This window comes from Ambystoma mexicanum, chromosome 4q (genome assembly GCF_040938575.1).
Source record: "Ambystoma mexicanum isolate Mex_15411 chromosome 4q, UKY_AmexF1_1, whole genome shotgun sequence".
Taxonomy (NCBI): Eukaryota; Metazoa; Chordata; class Amphibia; order Caudata; family Ambystomatidae; genus Ambystoma; species Ambystoma mexicanum.
In genome coordinates, this window is record NC_090928.1 from 89,325,454 (window position 1) to 89,347,749 (window position 22,296).

A 22,296-nucleotide genomic window follows, 5' to 3' on the forward strand; every position below is an offset into this window, starting at 1 on the left:
GTCACACCTGACTCACTGCTTTTCTCCTTTCCTGCAGTCAGTCTGTTCTCTGACCAGCCACTGGCCTGCCTTCGCAAATTCCTTTACGCAGACCAAAGTCCATGGGGTCAGGGTAGGGCAGGTGGTTTCCAGGATAGGTGCATATGATCAGTGCAGAAGGAAGACTGCTCTCAGGAGCCCATCCAGAGAATGTGGCTAATGATAGTAAACTGGAAACCTCGAGATTACACGGAGGAAAAGAAATTCCCAAGACTTCTTTTACAAGTGGGGATCCCGCAACAAACCGTCCAAAATAATTTGGCAGGCAACATATCTCTGTCGGAAATCTGTTTACTGTTTATTTGCACCAACACCTGAGTTAATCAAGCAGAGATGTGGCACACTGGTTAATGAGCAGAAAAAGCGATTAATGTGCTAATGAAGGCTTTAAACAGCTGCTACCTCAGAGTCCGCTTAGGTTGGGATATGGGTTGCAGACATCGTGATATCAAATCTGTGAATTTATTATGCAAAGAGGATAGATGACATAATCAATAGCAGGTACTATTCGCTGCTGAAAGAGTACATTTACCACTGTAAGGAGAAAGGAGGCTCAGGATTTTAGCCAGGTCAGAATTTCATCAAGCTGAATTCAACCCGCCTTTACCTTGTATGTTTCTATGCATGCACAATACTGACTCACGCCATATTCAGCCCAGAGTCTCAGGCCTGAGTCTAACACCTCTTGTTGTCAAATGGGATCAGTTTTGATGAAATTCTGACCTGGCTAAAATTCGGAGCCTCCCATTTTCCCTACACTACCCCTTTGAAGTTTCCCTCCGTGAAGAGTACATTTACTACTCCATGGAGTTTCACTTCTCAAAGACTACATTTGCTATCTCTTAGTGGTTTTCCTTCTTGAAGAGTACATTTACTACCCCTTTGAAATTTCCCTTCTTAAAGAGTATGATATGATATGATATGATAGCTATTTATATAACGCCTATACACAATGTGTTTCAAAGCGCTTCAAGGCAAGGAAGGGAACAAGGGAAAATATGACGACATTCTTACAGGCCATGAACAGCAAGGATGTGAAATTAACTATTGTACTCGGCCTGACGACATTTCAGATAGTGCAAGAGCTAAGACATAAATAAGGAAGGGAGGGGGAGAGTGGGAAGGAAATGGAAACAGACAGGTGACTACCGTACTAGGCCTGATGACATTTCTGGTAGAGCCGGAGGAAAACAAAAGGTGTGGGAGAGGGGTGCAGAAAGGGAGGGGAGGAACAAAACAAGTGACTATCTTATTAGGCCTGACAATGTTTCAGATAGTGCTGGAGGGAGGGGGGGCAACAGTAAGGGGATAGGGGAGTGACAGACGAGGTTGCTATCATAGTAGGTCCAGGGACAATTCTGATAGAGTAAGTGCATAGAAGAAAGTAAGGGGAGGAGGGGAGGAGATAGGAAAAGGGAGAGGGGAGGGGAGGAGAGAACAGAGAGTAAGCAGTCAAAAAGAGTGGAGAAGCAAGAGAGGAGAGCGAATACAATTGCAGAAGTCAGTAGTAACACATAATGTTGCAAGCCAGGATACAAGATGAAGACGGGCACAGCATGATTCAGGGCCACCATGAGTACACTTACTGCCCCTGTTGAAGTTTCCCTCTGTGAAGAGTACATTTACTACTCCTTTGGAGTTTCACTTCTCAAAGACTACATTTGCTTCAAGAGTACATTTACTACCCCTTTGAGATTTCCCTTCATGAAGAGTACATTTACTACCGCTTTGAAATGTCGCTTCTTGAAGAGTACATTTACTATCCTGTAGGAGTTTCCTTTCTTGAAGTGTACGTTCACCATCCGTTTGAAATGCCACTTTATGAAGAGTACATTTACTACCCCTTTAAAATGTCCCTTCTTGAAGAGAACATTTACTATCCCTTTGAAATTTCCCTAATGGAGTACATTCATTACCCCTTAGGTGTTTCCCTTCTTGAAGAGTACATTTACTAACCCTTAGGTGTTTCATTCTTGAAGAGTAAATTTACTGCCCTGTAGGTGTTTTCCTTCTTGAAGACTACATTTACTAACCCGTAGGTGTTTCCCTTTGTGAGGAGTACATTTACTACACCTTAGGTATTTCCCTTCTTGCAGAGTACATTTACTACCCCATAGGTGTTACCCTTCTTGAAGGGTACATTAACTACCCCGTAGGTGTTTTCTTTCTTGAAGACTACATTTACTACCCTGTAGGTGTCTCCCTTCTTGAAGAGTACATTTACTACACCTTAGGTGTTTCCCTTCTTGAAGAGTACATTCACTAACCCTTAAGTGTTATCCTTCTTGAAGAGTACATTTACTTCCCCTTTTAGTGTAGAACAGCTGCAAACCCATCCAGCATATATTCTGTAGCAAGTGAGCTCAAATAATAAAAAAATCTAATAGAAGCAGGATACACTACAAAACACATTACAGAAACAAAGAACATAAGAGCAGGACCTTAGTTGTAAAACCACAGAGCAGAGAAAAGATGGCCAATAGCGCAACAGAACACCCTCTTAAGCACAAAAGTGGGCCTATCCTGGTCAATGCCAACTGCAAACCGAGATCCAGCAGAACAGACCAGAATGTTTGCCTTTCCAGCTGGGAAGGGGCATGTCAGGTGAACAATCAAATGGCATTTTGTTGTGTCTGTTAAAAAAAGAACACAGTACCACCTTTATTCATTTCATTGGGCAATTACCAACAGCAGAACACCATTGTACAAATTGCTGTGGGTGCGCAAGAAAAACACATCAATTTGTGATCTAAGTAGATTAGAAAATTGGAATGTTGGCAGTCCATGTCCAGGCAGTGTTGTGGCAGAGGGCAATACTGAAGCAATAATGCTCGCTTCTGTGGGATTGCCGGGTGGTGTACTGGTCGCGATACCTTAGTTGGTAGACCAGAGCAAAGCAAGGGCCTTCAGAGGGGATTTGGGTCATTGCCGCCTGGAACAGCTCTGTTTTCAAGTATTATCACCGTAAGATCATGGCAGGGGGTGGATGCATGCAGTGTTTGGAAGGCACACCGCTGCACCCTATCCCCCCCCAAAAGAAATGCATGGACCAGCAATCCTGGACTGCAATTGTGTGCTGGCTAGGCGGACGTCCGCAGTGTTGACCAGGTCACAGTGCTATTGATAAATGGCTGACACCGTATCACCCCATTATCAGCCCTGGTCACTAACCCAACAGCTTGTGCTTACTTCCCCCAAGCACTGACAGGTTGGAGGCACTGTGAGGTGTATGAGTCAGCGGAAAGAGACACAATTGAGGGTTGCATTTTCTTAGCACGGGTTTGTATTGGTAGATTCAGCCCACGTTCTAAGCAGTAACACTTTAGGAGCAGACACAGCTGGGCGCTCATGGATGGTATACGTCTTTTCTCCTAAAATGCCAGTATTTCTCCTTTTCTCCCCCTGCTTTCCTGTTTAAACATGTTCAAACATTCTCCTTGACTGTTCCAATTGCCTTATAGCCCTGTCTCCTTAGCCTAACCCAATCTGTTTTTGCCCATCCCATTATTAAAGGGCCTAACCTGTGGCTTGGGCCTACTACCTGTGGGCAGCATATGAACAGACAATTATATGCAGGCCCCTTCTTATTACTCGTGATGATATTGGCAGAATATATGACTGTTGTGTTGATTATGTCCTCTTAATTAGAAACTCAAGGCATGCAGATGGACTTTTCACCAGTGGTTACAGCAAACTCTTGGGCCAACTGTCTGCAAGGAGATACTTGGAGTCTCTTATTGGAAAACGAGTGAGGTAAAGATGCTATTCCTTCTAAAGTATGCAGTAGTGATTTTTTGAACAATATCACAGAAAGGATTTACATATTTTTAAGCTTTTACTGAGCTCATCCTTTAATGTTCACATTATGCGCGCGCGCGCGCGTGCACACACACTAACACACACACGTTCCGCAAACTTCATTAAGTTGGGTCGTTTGGCTCCTTGAACTCCTGCTTAATCTTAATCTGGAGTTCACAACCTGACGAAATGCATGCTGGGTTCTGGTGTTCAAGAAGAGGGCTAAAATAACAGTCACTAGGATGATCTGCTACTGCAGCAAACATGTCCTGAGCTTTTCATGCTCAAGCCAGCCAATGTGATTTTCTGTGCGTGGATCACAAAGAAGTCATGTTCGTCTATGACACTCAAGAAAGTCACTGTGATTTTCTGCTCCTACACCCCCAAAAGTCACTTGTAGGATTATTTCCACCCAATTTATGCCCTGGGGTTACGTTGGTATGATGACGATTTGATCGTGTTGGATGCCACAAACATTCCGCCTTCAGAAATCGGTGCAATGTCTTAGCACCTATCTGCTACTTAAGGATCTTTTGAGAAATTAAACCAAAGCTATTCTTTTCTTACACTGGAGTATAAAGGCTGAGTGGGTTTTAAAAAGGCTAGACATTGTAAACAGTAGAAACATTTCAATGTTTAACTAGGCAAACCCACTATTCCGCACTGTGAAACAGAATTACGGTCAGGATGGATTGCCTTGCCAGTTTTTAGCACAAAATTGTCTCAAGCTCACTGTGCCCCATAATTGTCTAAGGGGCCACCACTCTAAGGATGATATATGGAAACTCATTCTGGTCCTCAGGAGGCACATTTCATTGTGATACTTTGGAAGGTGGCCTGTGAAAGAAGTTTCCATTGCTGTCAAGATCAACTATGTGTCAAGCCCTTAGGCTCTCACTGAGCTTGATTTCTATGGAAAACAGAAACACTGTCTGCAGAATTACTCTTAACAGCAAGGGTGATGTTAGCTCACAAAAGAATATTGGATATTTTTAATGATGAAGAAGATAAGGGAAAGAGAATCGATGCATTCCAAATAGTTCCAAAATATGATTAAGTCTGCTGCCTTTGCCATCATTTTCACAACATTCTAAGCAAACGTGTCTCCCATGCCAACACAGACTTGAGATATGAAGCCGTTTTGAAGGGAGCTAAAGGAGTTTGCCCATTTTTGGAGGATAACATCGAGATCTTTAAAGAAGAAGAAGAAGGCACTAGGTGGTCTACACCGTGATGCGCTGCCTGGCAGATATATCGAAGACATTGGGCCTTATTCCGAGGTTGGTGGTAGTCATGGCGCTATTTGCACCATGACTGCCACCGATAGCGGTACCGTGTCCGGTTTGGTGCAATGGAGACTTACCAGTCTAGTCAGACCTTGGCGGGACCGGCAAGTCCCATTTCACCAAACCATTCCCCATTCCCATTTGAGCCCCCGTAGGGCTCAATGGGAATGGGGAGGGCGCAAATAATGGGCCGGTGTATTCCAAGCCCGTTATTTTGCGCCCAGGTCCCTTAACGGGTCCTGCCCTTAACACCTGGTCAGACCAGGCATTAAGGAAGGGATCCGCTGAGGGACCTCGTAGTAGGGCGGTAAGGGATTACCGGCGCCGGTCTCCTTACCGGAGCCCGGTATCCCTTACCGCCCTACTCGGAATGAGGCCCAATCTCTCTAGGGCATTCTTTTATACACATAGGTTACTAGGTTCAGGACCGGTCCCAGTGATGATGTACCCGGTGGGAGGTTGGACATTGATAGGGACAATAGTGTGTGCTGTCTATAAATAGAAGGGAGTGGCATTCTGTTCCACGTTATATCAGTGTATAAAGCAATATCCATGACGAGAAGGCTTATATTACATACCCCTGCTCTTTCAGCCAAATAAACCCTCTGCAAAGGCTGCTTTTGGTTGCCTTCTGAAGGGGCTAGAACATATGGCGTGTTTTAAACCCTGGCAAAATGTATGCAGACATTTCAAAACACGGTTCTGGGAATATCACAAGATAACATTTAAAATAGGAATATTGATTTATGTATTTTCAGATGGACATTTCACGATGGGCGTTTGTTTTTTACCCTTGCTCATCGGTATTACTCAGAAAAATAATCTCTATGTTAGTTATGGTTTAAGTACTAATGTTTCTGAAATTGTAACCCAGAATCAGAGTTTCCAAATCTTTTCCAAGGGATGCATCATGTTATTGTCTTTTACTGTTTCTTTCATTAAGAGTGTGCATGTCATTTTGTAACCTTTTATTAACACAACATACAGTTTGAACACCTGTTTATCAATGTGAAGCTTGTCACTGTAATTTCCTGTTCATTCACCCCAAAAATCATATGTAGATATTACAACCAGGCTAGTCAGTGTTATTTTCTGTGTTTCGCTGCATATAAGTATATATATCCAGTTTATTTACTGCATCCCCTGAAAAGAATATGTGGGTCACTATGAATGAAGTCACTGTATTGTTCTGCTCTCTTACAAAAGAAATGATGCAGAGTGTGTATGGCTCAAGCATGCCCCTTTGATGTTCTTGCTATCCCACAAAACAATTGTGTTTCATCTGTATCTTTCAAGCCAGTAACTTGGATGATCAGCTTCCTCATGAAAAACAAGCATTGACAAAACTAAGAGTTTTAACTTTGGGGTAGGCATGCGATAGGCATTTTCGAGCTACTGCCATATTGGTACCACCTGGCTATAAGATAGACATCACTGGAAAATGGTGTAAGTACTTTTGGATATGATGTCAGTGGCTGGTAAATGCCTATCTAACACAAGTGAACACTGTTGGATTTGCCAATGCTTGTTTTCAACAGGACTTCAGTGGAATAAACTTATGCAAGGACACACATAATGCTTAAAAATCAAGTGGTGGAAGGCATATTTGTGTGAGACATTTTTACTACACTAGGAGCAATGAAGCCATCAACTCACATAAGGCTGTTTACAAATACAAATGTCAGGCCCAATAAAGAACACAGGTGATGTTACTGAATGAAAGAGTAAACTCAAAGAGTTCCCAGGAGGTTGTGTTTTGGGTGGGGTAAAATGGGCAGGTGGAGATGTCTACTACAGCCGAGCTTCATATTTTACAAACCAGATTTAAGGCCTGCATGATTAATATTATTATTATTATTATTGTCTCTATTGGGATTGCTCTTTGAAAATGGATGAGCCTCCGTTTCTTGAAGTTGAATCCTAATAAGTCTGATATTTTCCTCAAAGGTGACCCGAAGCTTGATTTTAAGTCCTTAGTTACTCAGTCTCTTGGCCTCTATCCAAGTCCTTCAAGTAAGGTCAAGCGACTTCTTTGTAAATACATCTGAATTTGAGTATGACCGTATAAATTAACTATGTGATTACAATATTCTATCAATTACATATAGTGAAAAATCGTTTTCCTTTTTTGAAATATGGATACGTGGTGTAGGCTATGGTACTATCCTGTTTATATTACGCCAATACTCTATACCTAGGAGCACAGCTGTGTCGTATTAGGAAACATCAACATCTTCTGACAGGGCTCCATGGTGTCCTGGCGCAGTAGCAAGAAGCGTTCCACCTCCGCTACGGTTTTGGGACCTGTGGTTAGTGGCAACACAGGGCTCTGCTCCCCCATCAGGGAATGAGGGTTTAGGATCACGATGGTTGGAGCGGTAGGGGGGGTTTGGAGTAACCGGAAAGAGGGTTAGGGAGAAGAATTTGATAGGAAGGGGGAAGTTAGGAAAGGTTTTGCTGCTTTGGTACACTCTCCAAATGAGCGTTGATTTGGTAACTCACTGTTGTGCTCACACATACATACTAGCAACCCCCACAACATCCACAAACATTGACATTGCTTAGAGTGTGCAATACTCTACATTGTTTGCATAAATCATTAGGGCACTTAGCTTGCTCATCTTGGAGTGTCCCCCGTTTTCTCGCGAGAGCATGGCGCGCCTCCCGATGTCCCCGCAGTGCTCTGTGAGTCTGGTTGCGGCAAGGAAGGAGCCACTGTTAGCGCCCAAAAATGTACGCCGCACGTGGCTATGACACATGCCTTCCTATGCTAAGTTCTCGTGCCCCAAACACATATGCTTGGTTCTGCTTAGCGGTGCCTCTCAGGGTTCCCTATGGAGTTAGTAACATGCAGTGTGGTTAAGACTGCTCTGTTTAGTGAGGCGGCTGTAAGGGGATGCACGCAGGGTAATGGCATGCAGGAATTTGGCAGAGCGCTAATGGGTGGCAGGGGCCGGATGATCCGGTGGGGCGAGGCCCACTGTGAACCCCCCTTGCTTCCCCAGTGACAACGGAGCACTGCAGCACTTATCTTGTTATGGGGAGGGGCCGGTGTGGTTCTCCGGTGGGGCGTCCCCCCTCGCAAGGCTAACAGTGCCAGAGATTATTGGGACCAAGTACTTCCAGCCTGACGTCTTGAGTGCAAGCCATGTACTTGCTGATTCGCTGATGCGCGTTGCTGGACGTCCACGCCCAATATGGCTCATCGCCAGTTTCCCACCCAGGCATTCCTGGGTAATATAGGTTTCCTCCTGCAAAAAGGGCAAAAGAGACTTCTTTGGGGAAGCAAAGGCCTAATTCCTGTCCCAGTGGGGTTGTCTGACCTGTCTCTTGCTTGACACGACTTGCCTGCCCGTCATAGTGCAGAAGCTGTCTGTATCTTGCCCTTATCCCTGATATCTTCAGAATGCTCTGGCCCGTCCTTTGACAGAAATTCCTTTGAGTACCCATTGTTCTCCCGTCATAAGGGCCCTGTTGCTACATGTATTGTAATTCATCGAAATTTTGGGGGGAAGGGAGTGTGAAAGGGCAGATAAGGGATTGGGGGTGTCGGGAATAATTACAAATAGGTGGAGGAAGGGGGCTTGGGGCTTGGGAGAACCCCCCAAAAATAAAAAAAATAAACATTTCGATGACTCATTTCGGCAAAATGTATTCGTAAAAATACCAGTCATAAAAATGACTGGTGATGAAATGACATAGAACCTTCCTGCCAGGCTAGCGAGCCGGAGTTTGCGGTTGATGATTAAGTAACATTTTCATGAACAAGAAACTGATGGATTGTGAAATCCTGGATTATGTTTTTTTTTAATGAATTGTGACATCATAAGGTAGAAGGTCATCCTTTATTCAGAGAGAAATATGATGCAACCAAAAGAAAAATTGAAACTATAATATCAAGGTGTGCCCTGTCATGTTTACCACTAGAACCATGCATAAAGCATCTCTTTTTTTTAATATACATTCATGCCTCTCTCTTCTCATATTTTCCCTGAAAAATAGCAACGGCGCCTTGGAGGACCAGATGCCCGTCAAACGTCACTCCGACGCTGTGTTCACTGACAACTATAGCCGCTTCCGGAAGCAAATGGCGGTGAAGAAATACTTGAACTCTGTTCTAACAGGAAAAAGAAGGTATTTTAGAGAACAAATAAAGAGAAACAGTCTTTGATTAATCCTGTGCTTTCAGGGACACATTCCTCTACTTTGTGCTCGAACCACGATTCTGAAAGATATTACAAAATGGCGGTCGTTTATGAGGAGAATACATACTGTTGCCAACGTCCCTACCTTTTCTATCATGGATACATCCAGAAATGAGGTCTGCGCCCAACACCAAGTGCCGTTCAGAGCTCCTAAAGGCCAACTGCTTGAATGGAAGGGCGTGCGTCCCAGAGGCAGCGTGCCCTAGAGACGTCACTCCTTATTGCCACATGGCTCCTCTCACCAAGGGTCTGTTTTCTAGATCAACCATGCATGCAACATTTGCACATATATTTGACAAGTTTCGTTTACACCCTTTCAGTCTGTTTTTCTCGTTTGTGTTCTTGGAGGCACATCACGATTTTGCTTTTATTTTATTTTGTTTATTTTCATGTGTTCACTTATGTCTCTTGCGGATCCGTTCTTCTTTGCTAGCCCACACTTTCTCAGAAAACACTGCACAATCTCCTGCCCTCTGGATTAACTCCCATTGGTGGACACTTTAGGTAAAAATAAAATGGTGACAAATAATATATTCTGGATTACAATTCTTAATGAACATTTCTAACGAAACTTTACATTGCGTTATTTTTCGCAAAATGACATTTGCCAACACCTAAATTGAGCATTTGTTTTCGAATGCCATGCACTTTTCTCCGTTATTTTAATAATTTTCTTAAACAGCGGCTCTGCCAACAGTCCAAATGCAATTTCCTGTGAAAAGTTTACATGGGAAGGTTTTGTTTTTTAGAGAGTTGGCACAATTTTAGAACTTTCACAAACCGTGAATTTGCCAAAAACTACTATCTGAAAGTTTTCCTGATGCCATAAGTGTACACTGTGTTGTCCTTCAGTGAAGATAGCTCTTTTTCAAGGCCTGCTACGAACCTTGGTTCTACACGTAGTTGCCCCCACTTCTCTGTCTCCCCCTAGTTTAATGAAAGTCTATATGTGTGCATTTTTCCAAGGCCTAGCCACCCACAGCTGTGCTCCGTCTGTCCTTGCTGAACTTGTGTCTAGTAGTGGATACATAAATCCGTGGGTCTTCAGTGCGCTATTCTCACAGGACCCATACGCATGAACAGGCAGCTATAAAGGTGATTTAGCCAAGCCTTGCCAAGTTCCTGTTGCAGACATTTTGCAACCATGTTTATCATAGAGCAAATACAAGGCCCTGCTTGTAGAATTTGGCGAATAAACACAAAACACAGTTTTGTTTCTCTCCAACAGCCAGGAAGACCTCAACACAGCAAACCTTCGAGACGAGGCAGACCTCAGCGAGCCACCCTTTTCAGAAAACTATGATGATGTCACGGTAGATGACCTGCTCAACCACCTCCCACTGGTGCGTCTCTTTTCATACTTACACTGATATCTTATTGTAATTTGTCACCGTGGCTGAATTCCCAGACTCCCTTTTCTTGTGTAAGTGGAATGGTCACTGTGACCTTCACTGCTTAATGATTCACCCAGAGGATTGTCTACAAGATCACAAGCACCTTTCAAGGAACAAGAAGAAATACAAATTTGCACCAAAACTGATCCACTCTAAGAGTTCGATTGTCATGTGGGTTTTAAGTACCGAAAAGGTGATAAAAAGTGTTAACCATTTCGGTACTTAAGACCTATTCTGAACGTGGCGCATTCTTCCGAAGTCGGTATGAATGCGCCACTTTGGGAATATATGTGGTGGTTGCTAGGATGGGTAGGAAACCAACCTAGCAACCGCCACATTCGTTACCTGCCACTTAAGACAGATATTCTTGTGCCACTCCTCCACTTTTAAATGTGCGTTAAGGTGGCACACATACACAGTACCATTTTGGTGCCGGTATTGTGGAGTTCTGCCACAAGAAGCCAGTCGCAGTGCAGGTGGGTGGCCAAACATTAGTGTTTGGGCGGTAGGATGGGTGGGACACTTGTTGCATTGAACCCTGTCTCTCACCTGCATACTAGCACTACCTGATGCTTTCAAAAAATGTGCTGAGCAAATACAGATCAGAGAAATGTCCCATTCCATGCTGCAGTACTGTGGTGGAGGGAGGGAACAGATCCCTCCTTCTACCAGAGTACTGCAGCATGGAATGGGACAGTTTGTGGCGTAAAGAATGTCATTTTGAAGCACACATTTTCTTTGTGCTGTATTTTAACAAGATTATTTTTTTAATGTGCAGTGTTTGAGGTAGTGCTATGTTTAAAATCTTTTATTTCGGCAGAGGTAGTGCTAGTTTGCAGGTGGGAGACAGGGTTCAATGCACTTGTAAATGTAACCAATATCCTTATGGAGACATACACATTTGCAAACATGAACTGGCACTTTGCATGTTGAATATGAAGGGTTCTCGGCAGCTATTTCGGAAACTAACGATTATGTTGTTATTTATGGAAAGTGCTGCCAAGATTTTTCCATTGCGCCCGTTGTACCTAAAAACAGGTGCAATGAAGGCGGTGCACTGTCGTGCACTACGAGGACACCCATGCCCACTTGAAAATAGTGGTTGAGCCTGGGCATCCAGATTTGGCACAGTCATTCATGCAGTTTAGCACGCTCACTGCGCCAACCTCAGAATCGGGCTCTAAGTAGTCTGAAAGGAAAGAGTTTCAAAATAAAGCAGGGAAACCATATCTGTATTTAGATGCATTGGTGTCAGTTTAACAGAGAAAACAATGTTGTGGCGGAGGTCTCTGAAAGTAGAAAAACAAAATCCAAGTTTATCTAAAGGATTTGAAATGTGGAGATTTTTATTTATTTAGTTTATTTATTCATTGTGCATCTGTAAGGCGCTTATACATCAGGTAAATTGTGTTTCAAAGAATCCACTTGAGATAGCTCAAGTGCCTCCCTTAATATTTATTTACACACATGGCAACTAAGTAGCCTTTTGAGGCCCCAGAAACAAACATGGCGCCTACATAAAAAACTATAATTGAAAAGGCCATAGGAAGAATAGTATGCAACGATTGTATAAATGCAGCCGCGAATGACCGAACATTAAAAAATGTCACTGGGCATTTTAGTCACTTAAAAAAGATAATGGCCCTCATTACGACCCAGGCGGTAAGGGGTTTACGCCGGCGTAAACTTCGCCGACCCTTACCGCCTGAGTACGAGTTCCCTTAGCGCCATGGCGGATTTAACACCTGCTTTTAGCAGGTGTTAAAATCCATGGCGCTAAGGGACCTTGTTGTTAATTACGCCACCGTAATTTACGGTGGCGTAATTAACGCCTTCCCCACTCCCATTATACCCTATGGGGCAAAAATGGGAATGGGGAAGGGTAAATGGGGATTGGGGACTTACTGCCCTGCCAAGGTCGGAATGGGGCGGTAAGTCCGCCAACCACCATGGCGGAGTTGGCAACGTAGCGCCATGGACCATGGTGCTAATAAGCACCATGGTTCTCCGCCAAGCTCGTAATGAGGGCCAATGAGGTGGTTATGGAACATAAAGGAAAAAAAACAAATACACATAGTGGAAATTAGCATGGGTTTGGGTTGTCCATGTTATTGTTGCAGCAAAGGAGCATTGCATGAGGATTGGGCAGGTATTTAGAAGCCACTATGTTTTTTTCTTAATGTCCCCTTCAAAAGGAGAATTGGACTAACCAGAAGGGATCCATTACCTCTGTAGCATCAGCAGGGTACTCCCTCCTTCAGCTAATCTATCATATATCTGGTGACTTTGTGTATTCTGAAATGTCTGACTCAGTTTGCTGCTTGTAGCCCTTATGTCTGTAAATACCTCACCAAAGTCCCACCCAACTGGTGATCACTGCTAATCTTTTGGTACCATCTTGTTTTGTCACTCTTCATTTCCCAACATTAGCCGACTTCCTGTCTCTTTTCTTTTGCATTTGGTGAGCTTGCAAGTGAATCTAGTTCACATGACTTAACCCCCACCCACCTATCAATCACTGAAATCTTTTGGTGCCTTTGTGTTTTGCCACTCTTCTTTCCCTACTTAAGCAGCCTCTAGCCTCTTTCCTTTTGCAGTTGGTGGGATGGTGCAAGTGAATCGAATTCATGTGACCTAAGTCCCACCCACCCGCTTAGCGTGCCCCTTCATTTCCCTTCTTAACTGTTAGGTCACAGGGCAGGCAAAAAAGGACAATTCCTGTATGGTGCTGATAGGGTCTTGAAAGGCCCATGGCCAGCTACTCTGCCTATCATACACCAGACAGTCATCACTATTTGTTTCCTGCCACCACAACCCATTACAATTCTCTCCAGTGAACGTGCAGGCAAAGGCCGAAAGCAGCACTGGACAGTTACCCTGGTGAACCATGTCAATTTTCTTAGTACACCCCTGCAACTTTTGCCTATTATTTGCGTTCACCTGGTTATGATGGTTAATGCTACCTCAGCCATTGCACATGCTGCTGACATTGCAGACTTTATAACCACCAACAATCTCAATGCCCTTTTCATTACTGAAATGTGATTTACCCACTCCTCACCTACAATGTCTTCTTACCCCATGGCTACTGTATCCAATATACTGACCACATGGGAAAAACTGGAGGCAGGGTGGCAGTCATCCATAAAATCGACCTGCCCTGCACAGTAATCCTGACCCCCGTGTACAACTCCTTCGCACACTTCTCATGCTGGCTCCCCATCTCAATCAATGACTCAATTACATTCTACCTTATTTAAAGGCCAACCTAAGGGAGTGATAAATTAATCGATGAGCTTTACAACTTTCTCTCCGCTGCAATGGTCGCCTACTCTAATAACATTCTCCTCCGAGACTTTATCGCCCCTTAGTCCCAACAAGCAAAACACCTATGTGACTCCCTATTCTGATTAACTGCATTGACCTTAAACAGACTGTACTCTCCCCCAACACATGTCACAGGCCTTGTCTTAACCTCCTCCCTGCTCCTCTCGTGCTAGTGCCCCCTCCACCTCGATTGGACTGACCACACCACAATCCACCTTCTCATATCACACACAAAGTTGGTTGACAAAGGCCAGGCTAAACGCTGTGCGATTGAGCCCTGCTCAATTAAGTATGACCTGCTACAACATTCTCCACCACAGGTAATGGCCCTACCCTTCTAGATACATTTACCATGTTGCCAGCCTTTAAAGTCTAGTTGCACTAAAGTCAAACCATCCACACCTGAATACACACCTGAGCATGGTGCCAACAAATGCTCAATCAGAGCCCTTGAAAAGTGGTGGCAAAAGGACCTCAGACTAGAGGATCTCTCATCCTTCAAATCCCTGGGTATCCAAGGCAAATGCAGCTAAGTCCATGCCTGAGGCAGCCTCTAACAGGAGCAATGCCTTATTCAAAGTAGTCAGGCACTGCACCAAGTCCACAACTTTCCCCAAGGTGCCGGCTTCACAAAAGAAATGTGACGGAATCATCGTCTTCTTCATTAACACAACTAATAACATAAGAGGACTCATTGATGCCTCAAAACCAGGCGGAATCCCGCTGTACATACTTACTGGGCACTGTCCGCGTGGGCAATCTTTATCCTCCTCTCACCTAGGAACCTTCAGTCACACTCACTTCCTTTAAAAACACAGATGACGTCCTCCTTGCCTGCCTCCGTTAGGAACCAACTCACTGACTGAGCACTGAATGTACAGCTCATTAATGTGAATGCCTCACTTAGCAAAGGTGCATTCCGAGACAGGTTGAAGAAAGGTCTCATATGAAGCATTCTCAAAAGACCCACACTTTATCCTTAGGATCTAGCCAACTGAAGACACGTCACAAGCCTCCCCTTTATCAGGAATCTTATCTAGAAAGTAGTTAAGACCCAAATACATTCCTAAATTGATCAGGTTGGCTTCCTCCTTGATTACCAGTCTGGCTACCACGCCAAATGCAGCACTGAGATTGAAACCATCCAAGTGGTGGATGATACACAGTGACCCACTGGCACAAGGGACTCATGACTCAGAGTCCTCTTAGAACTCTTGGCCGCCGTTGACATAGTTGACCTCCTAACATTTCTCTGCCTCCTCACCCACTAGATGGCCTTCTCTGGGACTGCCCTGAAATGGTTTTTGCCCTACCTACCGGGCAGACACTGTGCCATACAGATGGGCTCATTAAGATCCAACTGGCTCCCAGTGATGCACGGGGTCAGCCAAGGTTCCATCCTCTCCCAATTGTCTTCAATCTATACACATAACTCTTGGGAACTCTCCTTAATGACCCCAACATAGCCATCCATCAGTAGCTGTATCCTAAGGTTAGTGGCTCCCAGGACATTGATTGCCTCTTCAAATGTCTGGCTACCATACAAATATGGATGTCAAATGCTTGCATGAAAATTGAGTCCCCCCATGGCTGAATTCATTCTCATCAGTCCTTCCACCAAACAGCAGCTTGTGCAACAATGGCTGGAGGGCAAAGTCAGCCAAATCCCTGGGCTTCATTGTTGACAGTAACTTTTCCTTCCAAAAGCACACAGGCCAAAAAGGCACAAAATGCATGGCTACAGATCTAAACACTCTGCAAAATCAAACCCTTGAGCCCCCGCACAAATTCTACATGGTGGTCTAAGCCCTCGTGATCTCATACTCAAATGGGGGAAACACCCTCCTTACTGGGTTTCCAGCCATACACCTGGCCCACTTGAAGGCAGCCTACAACATAACAGCCGCCTCCTCACAGGTGCCTGCAAATTTAACTTTATCTCTCCAGCACTGTGCAAGATTCACTGGCTCCCCCTCCTGCCAGTATCATATTCAAAACGCCTTCTATTACCTACAAAGCAGCCTCAAACAAAACATCAGAATACTTGGTGGCTAAACTCCACACCTCTGGAAGCTCTCACACTTCACGTAGCAAAACAATGAAAAGGTTGGAATATAACTTATCCCACAAAGAGAGTTCTTCTCCTGTCATCTCGAAGTCAATCCTGGCAGAGGCTTAAAAAAATCCCCCCATCTTCCAGTTACCGTAACACAAAAAATGTGGCTCTTTCAATAATACCTGCCCGATGAATACAAATCCCTCGTTTCCTCTACCAACAGTACTGCGCTGCTGTAAAAAACACTAAGCCCATTGCTGTCACCCTCCTGTTGTAAAGCCCACTGTTGTTCTTGAGCTAGTTTTGCTCTCCTAATCTTCCGGCTTCAATCAATGCACAGATGCCCTCAAAGCGGTAGTGTTGGGAGTGCAGTGATCAGCAAGCTCAATGGAGGAGAGCGGCAGCTGCAACAATCCAACCGATAGTGTCAAAGGGCAGGGAAGAGAGTGAGGCTTGTGGGACATACCATCGACAGTAAAACGTCTTGATGCATGCACAAGTCGAAAGCAACATGAGGCAGAGAACACAGCGCACAGGCACAGAGGGAGAGTGGAAAATAAAATGATAGCAGAACAGGGACAAGCAATTGAAAGAAGTCAGGATAACAAGGGAAGCGAGGGGGAGTGAGGAATGGATGGATGAAAAAGTAAATAAAGGACAGAAAGAAGGCAACAAGAAAAGGGAAATGGGGAACAAGAAGATGGACAGAAGAAAGAGTAAAGATTTGGGAAGCTAGGCAGGAAAACAGGGAGGCATGGAAAGAAGCAAGGAAAGAAGAAAGGGAGTTGGAAGTAATGAATGAAAGAAGGCTGAAAAGAGGAAAGAGAGAAAGAAATAATAAAGCAGAAAGTAAATGAGGAAGAAAGAAACAGACAGAAAAAGATAGAGAAAGAAAGAGGGGGAAAGAAAGTGAGTCTGATACAGGCACTGAGATGTGTTTGGAGTCCAGCCTTGAAGGCGTCTCTGCCACCTTTGACTGTTTGGTGTGGTGCTTGGCGCCTCTGGGTCATGCTTGGGATGTATTACAGTGGGCAGTACATCATCCAGGGCCTGCATTGTTTGCCACCCATAGTTTATGCCTGTAAGTACAACTTACCTTTTTGAAACTACAGTGTTGAACCCCAGCCATGTCATCTTGTGCTCCAATTTAAAAACATGGAATGTACCCAGCCCATTGGCTAATCGCTTAGTAATTGTGATTGTGCAGAGATACACATGTGAGATGAGAATCTTTAAAGTAACTCAATGCTGACCTTCGCCATTATCAGTTGACAGGCTCACCCGGCGTTGCCATCCAAATGCAAAGATCTGACTCTACCAATTCACGTCCTGATTAGACAAATCATCGTTGCTCACTACAGGCTCCGCATCAATGCAGGAAGTTTGCATTTTAGCATGGTTTGGCTTTCGGGCCAGCTTCATCAATAGGGCCACGAACAACTCTCTTTCCAATATAAGGCTAGTTAATACAGTGTCATCCTAATGTAGTCATATGCTCTGTTACACCTAGAGCAAGGTAGCACTGTATCAGCATGTGCTGAAATCTTTCCCATTAAACCCCAACATTAAACCAACCTAACTTCAATGTATTGGTCTGTTTCACTTACCCAATGTTCATAAATGTAATTCTCACTCAATATCCAGCCCTCAAATAATCAGGAATTGTGTGTGTGTGTGATCAGGACCCGCTATGCCTTGCCCACCACTAGTCTACCTTTATCCCTTTGGAAGCCTTGAAGTTATATTTGATGATTCAGCAGGTTGAAGAAGAGCTGGTCTGAGCGTCTTGTGGTTTCCATAACTACTAGGTTCTCTTTGAAAAAACTGAAATGCAGAGATCTGGACGAATGAGTGACTGCATGTCAAAGCCTCTTGCCTAAAGTCTCAAAAATCCCCATGTTCCAAAGAGTGCCATAAAACCAGGATTGGGGTATTTTTATGATGCAGACGAGGAGGCAGGATTTCTACAAACTATTACTTGTGAATTTGCAAAACTAAATGAAAGGCAGCATGAAGCAGTGTGAAGAAGTGTACAAAGAACATTATTGGTTTGTGAAGCTATCAGAGACATCATAGGAAAACAAAGTCAGAGAAGCCACCAAGGCACAGGTGAGCTTACACCACAGAATGCCAACATAAGTACACTTTTAGGATCTGCACATTGTCTAACATGGATGGAGACACCCACGAATGACACTACAGAAATCCTGTCTTCTTCAGGAGCCAAATGCAAAAGAAAGTGAATTGATGCCTGTCCATGTAGATATTTCTCAGAGCAGTCCATCTCCCAACCTTCACACAACCTTCCACAGGTCATTCATCAGGACAATTAACCAATGTTTCCTATGTACCGCAGACAGAGCAATCGCTCCAGAAAAATCTGGATATGCCCAGTCACTAAGAAGGGTTATATATAGACTGTCCTGAAGACGTTCAACCAGACTGCAATCCTATGTATCTGGATTTCCGGGTCTGGCATCCAATTTTCACAACCCACAGTATAGGTTGTTTCCACTGCCAAAACCACAACCCGCACCAAGAGTGGACTGAAGCTCACAGGACAGATTAACCCATCCAAGCAGGGTGTTGCTGACATATGCCGTGCTCATCCCAGGGTCACAGGAAGGACTCTAGGCTTGTTCCGGCTACATGGGTTGTACGCACATGTCCCCATAACATGCACATCCGGATTTGATACCACACTCCATGCACACCTCTCTACACAGCCTAAATATTAGGGAACCCCTACTCTACTCCTACCGAGTAGTATAAAAACAGAGTTCCCAGGCCACCATTTCTCATTGCTTTACAGGCATTCTGAGGTAAAATACAAAACATAGGGTCCACATCGCGAGATGAAAGCACAGTCACACTGATCCTGGAAAGGCCTGATGGTGCAGGAAAAAATAAACATGATTATTCCAAAGCAGGCCGGCCGTGACAGAGGTCACACAGGAAGTAGTTTGAGGTGTTAATTACAGGTCCAACCCTCTGAGATTTGGCTATAAGGCTTTCTATGATTGGGGCTTTGTGTGATAGGGAGCCAAGAGTTACCTATGCTTTTTTAGGGTTGTGGAAGAAAATATTTCTTTTTAGCCATCGAATATGATGCAACACATTTCTCTCCAATATTCAAGCAATTTTCCAAGGCTTGAAATCGATAATCTTTCAAAAAACATATTTGCAGTGCTTTGTGTCAGCAACGAATGAGTCTTTTAAAAACTCATAGTTGCCAATGACTTTGAGTAAAGACAAAAGCGAAAAAATAGGAAAACAAAATATGGGGAAAGTGTGGTGAATTTATAGTGTTATTAGTTGGGAATCATAAATCAAGTGTCTTAGCTTGACACAGTAGAAATGCAAAGTAGAGATCTGAATATCCCTGTTATTCTAAAGAGTAACAGAGCAAGTTCTGCACTTGCATTGAGCTGAGCAGGGATGGACGCACGTTCATTGTCTGCTGAATGGCACTTTACAAATGGTTTTCATACAGCGTGTTTCTAATATTTGGGTACAATAGAAGATTTTATGCTGTGAATAGGGGAGACTTCATTCTAGTTGTTCTCCTCGATGGACACTTAATTTACTGGAAAACGCTGCTCCGTACAAAGCCTTTCAGGAGAAGCATCAACATTTAGAAGGTGGTGGACTGGGAAATGTCTTAACTCTTGTTCAGTTGCTATTATTATCCCAGCTGCATCTTGAGATGTAAGTATGCTCCTGGAAATGCTATTGAGATATATAACATTTACATGTATAAGCCCAAAACAGGGATTCCTCACATATCTGTTAGGGTCCCCAGGCCATTTTCCCATTGGACTCCCACTGAAATGCTTATCATCTATTTACAAATTAGGAAATCCACTTTCAACACCCCTGAGGGTGGATAAACACATCCTTATTTATCTTTAGTAGCATCAGGCATTTCATTTCTGTAGGAAGGTTCCCCTGTAGATGCTACTAATGATAGTAAACGACATTATCACGGTTATTGCAATGCCGAGCTCAGCATCTTGATGTTTAAGTATATGTTTATCAACTTTTTTGCTACAACCCCTAAGCTAATTTTGTCCTTGAGACTTGCCTGAAATTGTCCAGATCGAGGCGTAAGAATATTAATGCAGCGGAAGGAATCAATCTTGATTCTTAGGAGGAAAAACCAAGTTCTCAATTTAGCAGAACAAAATAATCATTTTCCCCAGACCTTCACAGAAAGTCCTCTGAAGCACCCCGGCAATAGAATGTCATGCATTCAATGCGCGGCTTAGTGTGGTTATATGTGATCTTACCGACCACAAATACAGAGTGGTACATTTAATCGCGGACAAAAGACCAAAAACACTGAATTTCTTTTTTCTTTTAATTTGGGGGGGTCCCCCCCAATCCCCTGCTTTTATTACCCTTACAACATCATCCCAACCACATCCCGGCCCATTTTAACCCCTTTACCCCACTACCCTTTATTTATTTAATTAATGTTTGTAGTATTTTTTGGTGTTATGGTCCACTCTGAAGTGCACCACTCTAATGTTTTAGATTTATTGGCTGGATAGCCTTGGTGTTTATTTAACTACTTCTGAAGATCCAATCCATTAAAGTAGGTATGTTTCATAGAAATAATGTACAATGTGCAACTTAGAAGAATGATTTATCCAGTAAAATGTGGGTTTTGAAGGTATACAAACCAACAGATTGTTGATACAAAAGATTGAATCTAAACTTCTTCAGTATCTGTTTTGGCAGCATGTCCCATTCTGAAGTCTATCAAATCTTGGGCTCCTCCCTTCGGAAAACATACTCCACAGTGTCTCTTCCAAACACATTGATCTCAGATTGGCAAACAGGAACCGGGTACTTCTATCATCACCATTTAAGCTGTATTTGACAGAGTCTTGTAGCTGATAAAAATACATTCAAAACAATGTAGAACACCAATAAGTTAAACAATGACAGGCTTCTAGGTAATATATAACAGACACATCAATCTAAATACATCCAATAATAAAACAGTACAAATAAATTTAAAAACGGTTAGGAATTCAAGCAATCAGAGCAAATATGTGTTAAATTCATCTATCTTTATTGCAATTCTCCATGGTTCCTGACCTGGCAAAATCGCTTCTCTTCAGCCAGGCCTTATAGAGGAACTTAGATATGGCATAAACCACCATCATATTCTTTATGTCCTCTAACACAGTTTGTACTCTGGCATATTGTAGGGTGGATTCAGACACAGTTGGTGTAATGCCACTGAAAGAAAACTGAAAAAAATAAAAGTCTAAATGGATCCAACCCTATGTCCACAACTCAGACAAATATCCTTCTTTGATGCATCCCAAGAATTAATCAATGATGCAATTGGTAAAGAGCCAAAACCGAATCTAATGCATAGGGGGCATGCAAGGGGAGATTGACACTATCTAGAGAGTCCTCAAATTGCAATTCCCCTTTACTGTTCCGGTATACAGCACCCAGTGTAGAACGTACGCATTCCCCTTTCAGTCGAATAAAGGTGCTAAAAATAAATGCCCTCTTCCCCATCGTTTTGGACTGGGCAGAAATACAATTGGAATTCTGCCAAAATTGATTACGGTATAGGGAGAAAATCTATTTTTTTTAATATGCTGACACCAAGGGAGGGCTAAGCCCCCCTCCTTTGACAATAAGTCCATGAGCGCAGCGTTATATTTTGCTAAATTGGGGGATGCTCCCACTCGAAGCCAGTAGAGAACAGGCTTAGTATCTAAATCATCTAAAATAGTATTCAAATTATGTTCCAAATGCAGCAGAGAATTCTGGGTACTTTTTGGTAACGACAGTATATTCTTTAAGAAGGAATTCTTAATGATTGCTAATCTAGTAGCCTTATGGAATTCTCAAATTTTCACACCATACAATGCTGGATTGGAGTTTATATATTTTCAGCGATATGCTGCAATAGTCCTCTTTTAAGTTCAGGGTAGATTTTTCGAGAAGTTCTGTCCATTTGCATTTAGTAGAAAAATGCAAACCCAAATAAACATAATTGGTCACCTGCTCCAGTGTAGTTCCATCTAAGGATATTGATAACCCACGTGGTTTAGTATGAGGTGGCTGAATAAACATGCTTTGGGATTTTGATACATTTGTTTTAGGACCCATGCACTTTGAGCACCTAGTGAAACTGGAAAGCAGCTTCTTGGGACCAGTAG

General features: G+C 43.4%; 1 protein-coding gene across 1 annotated transcript in view; it reads left to right on the forward strand.

Moving 5' to 3' along the window:
* Positions 1-22,296, forward strand: part of VIP (vasoactive intestinal peptide) — a 72,148-nt gene that overhangs the window by 23,223 nt on the left and 26,629 nt on the right. Inside the window, exons 4-6 of the mRNA XM_069607523.1 lie at positions 3,688-3,792; positions 9,126-9,257; positions 10,557-10,671. Coding sequence (XP_069463624.1) covers positions 3,688-3,792; positions 9,126-9,257; positions 10,557-10,671 — 352 coding nt within the window. The remainder of the gene's footprint in view (positions 1-3,687; positions 3,793-9,125; positions 9,258-10,556; positions 10,672-22,296) is intronic.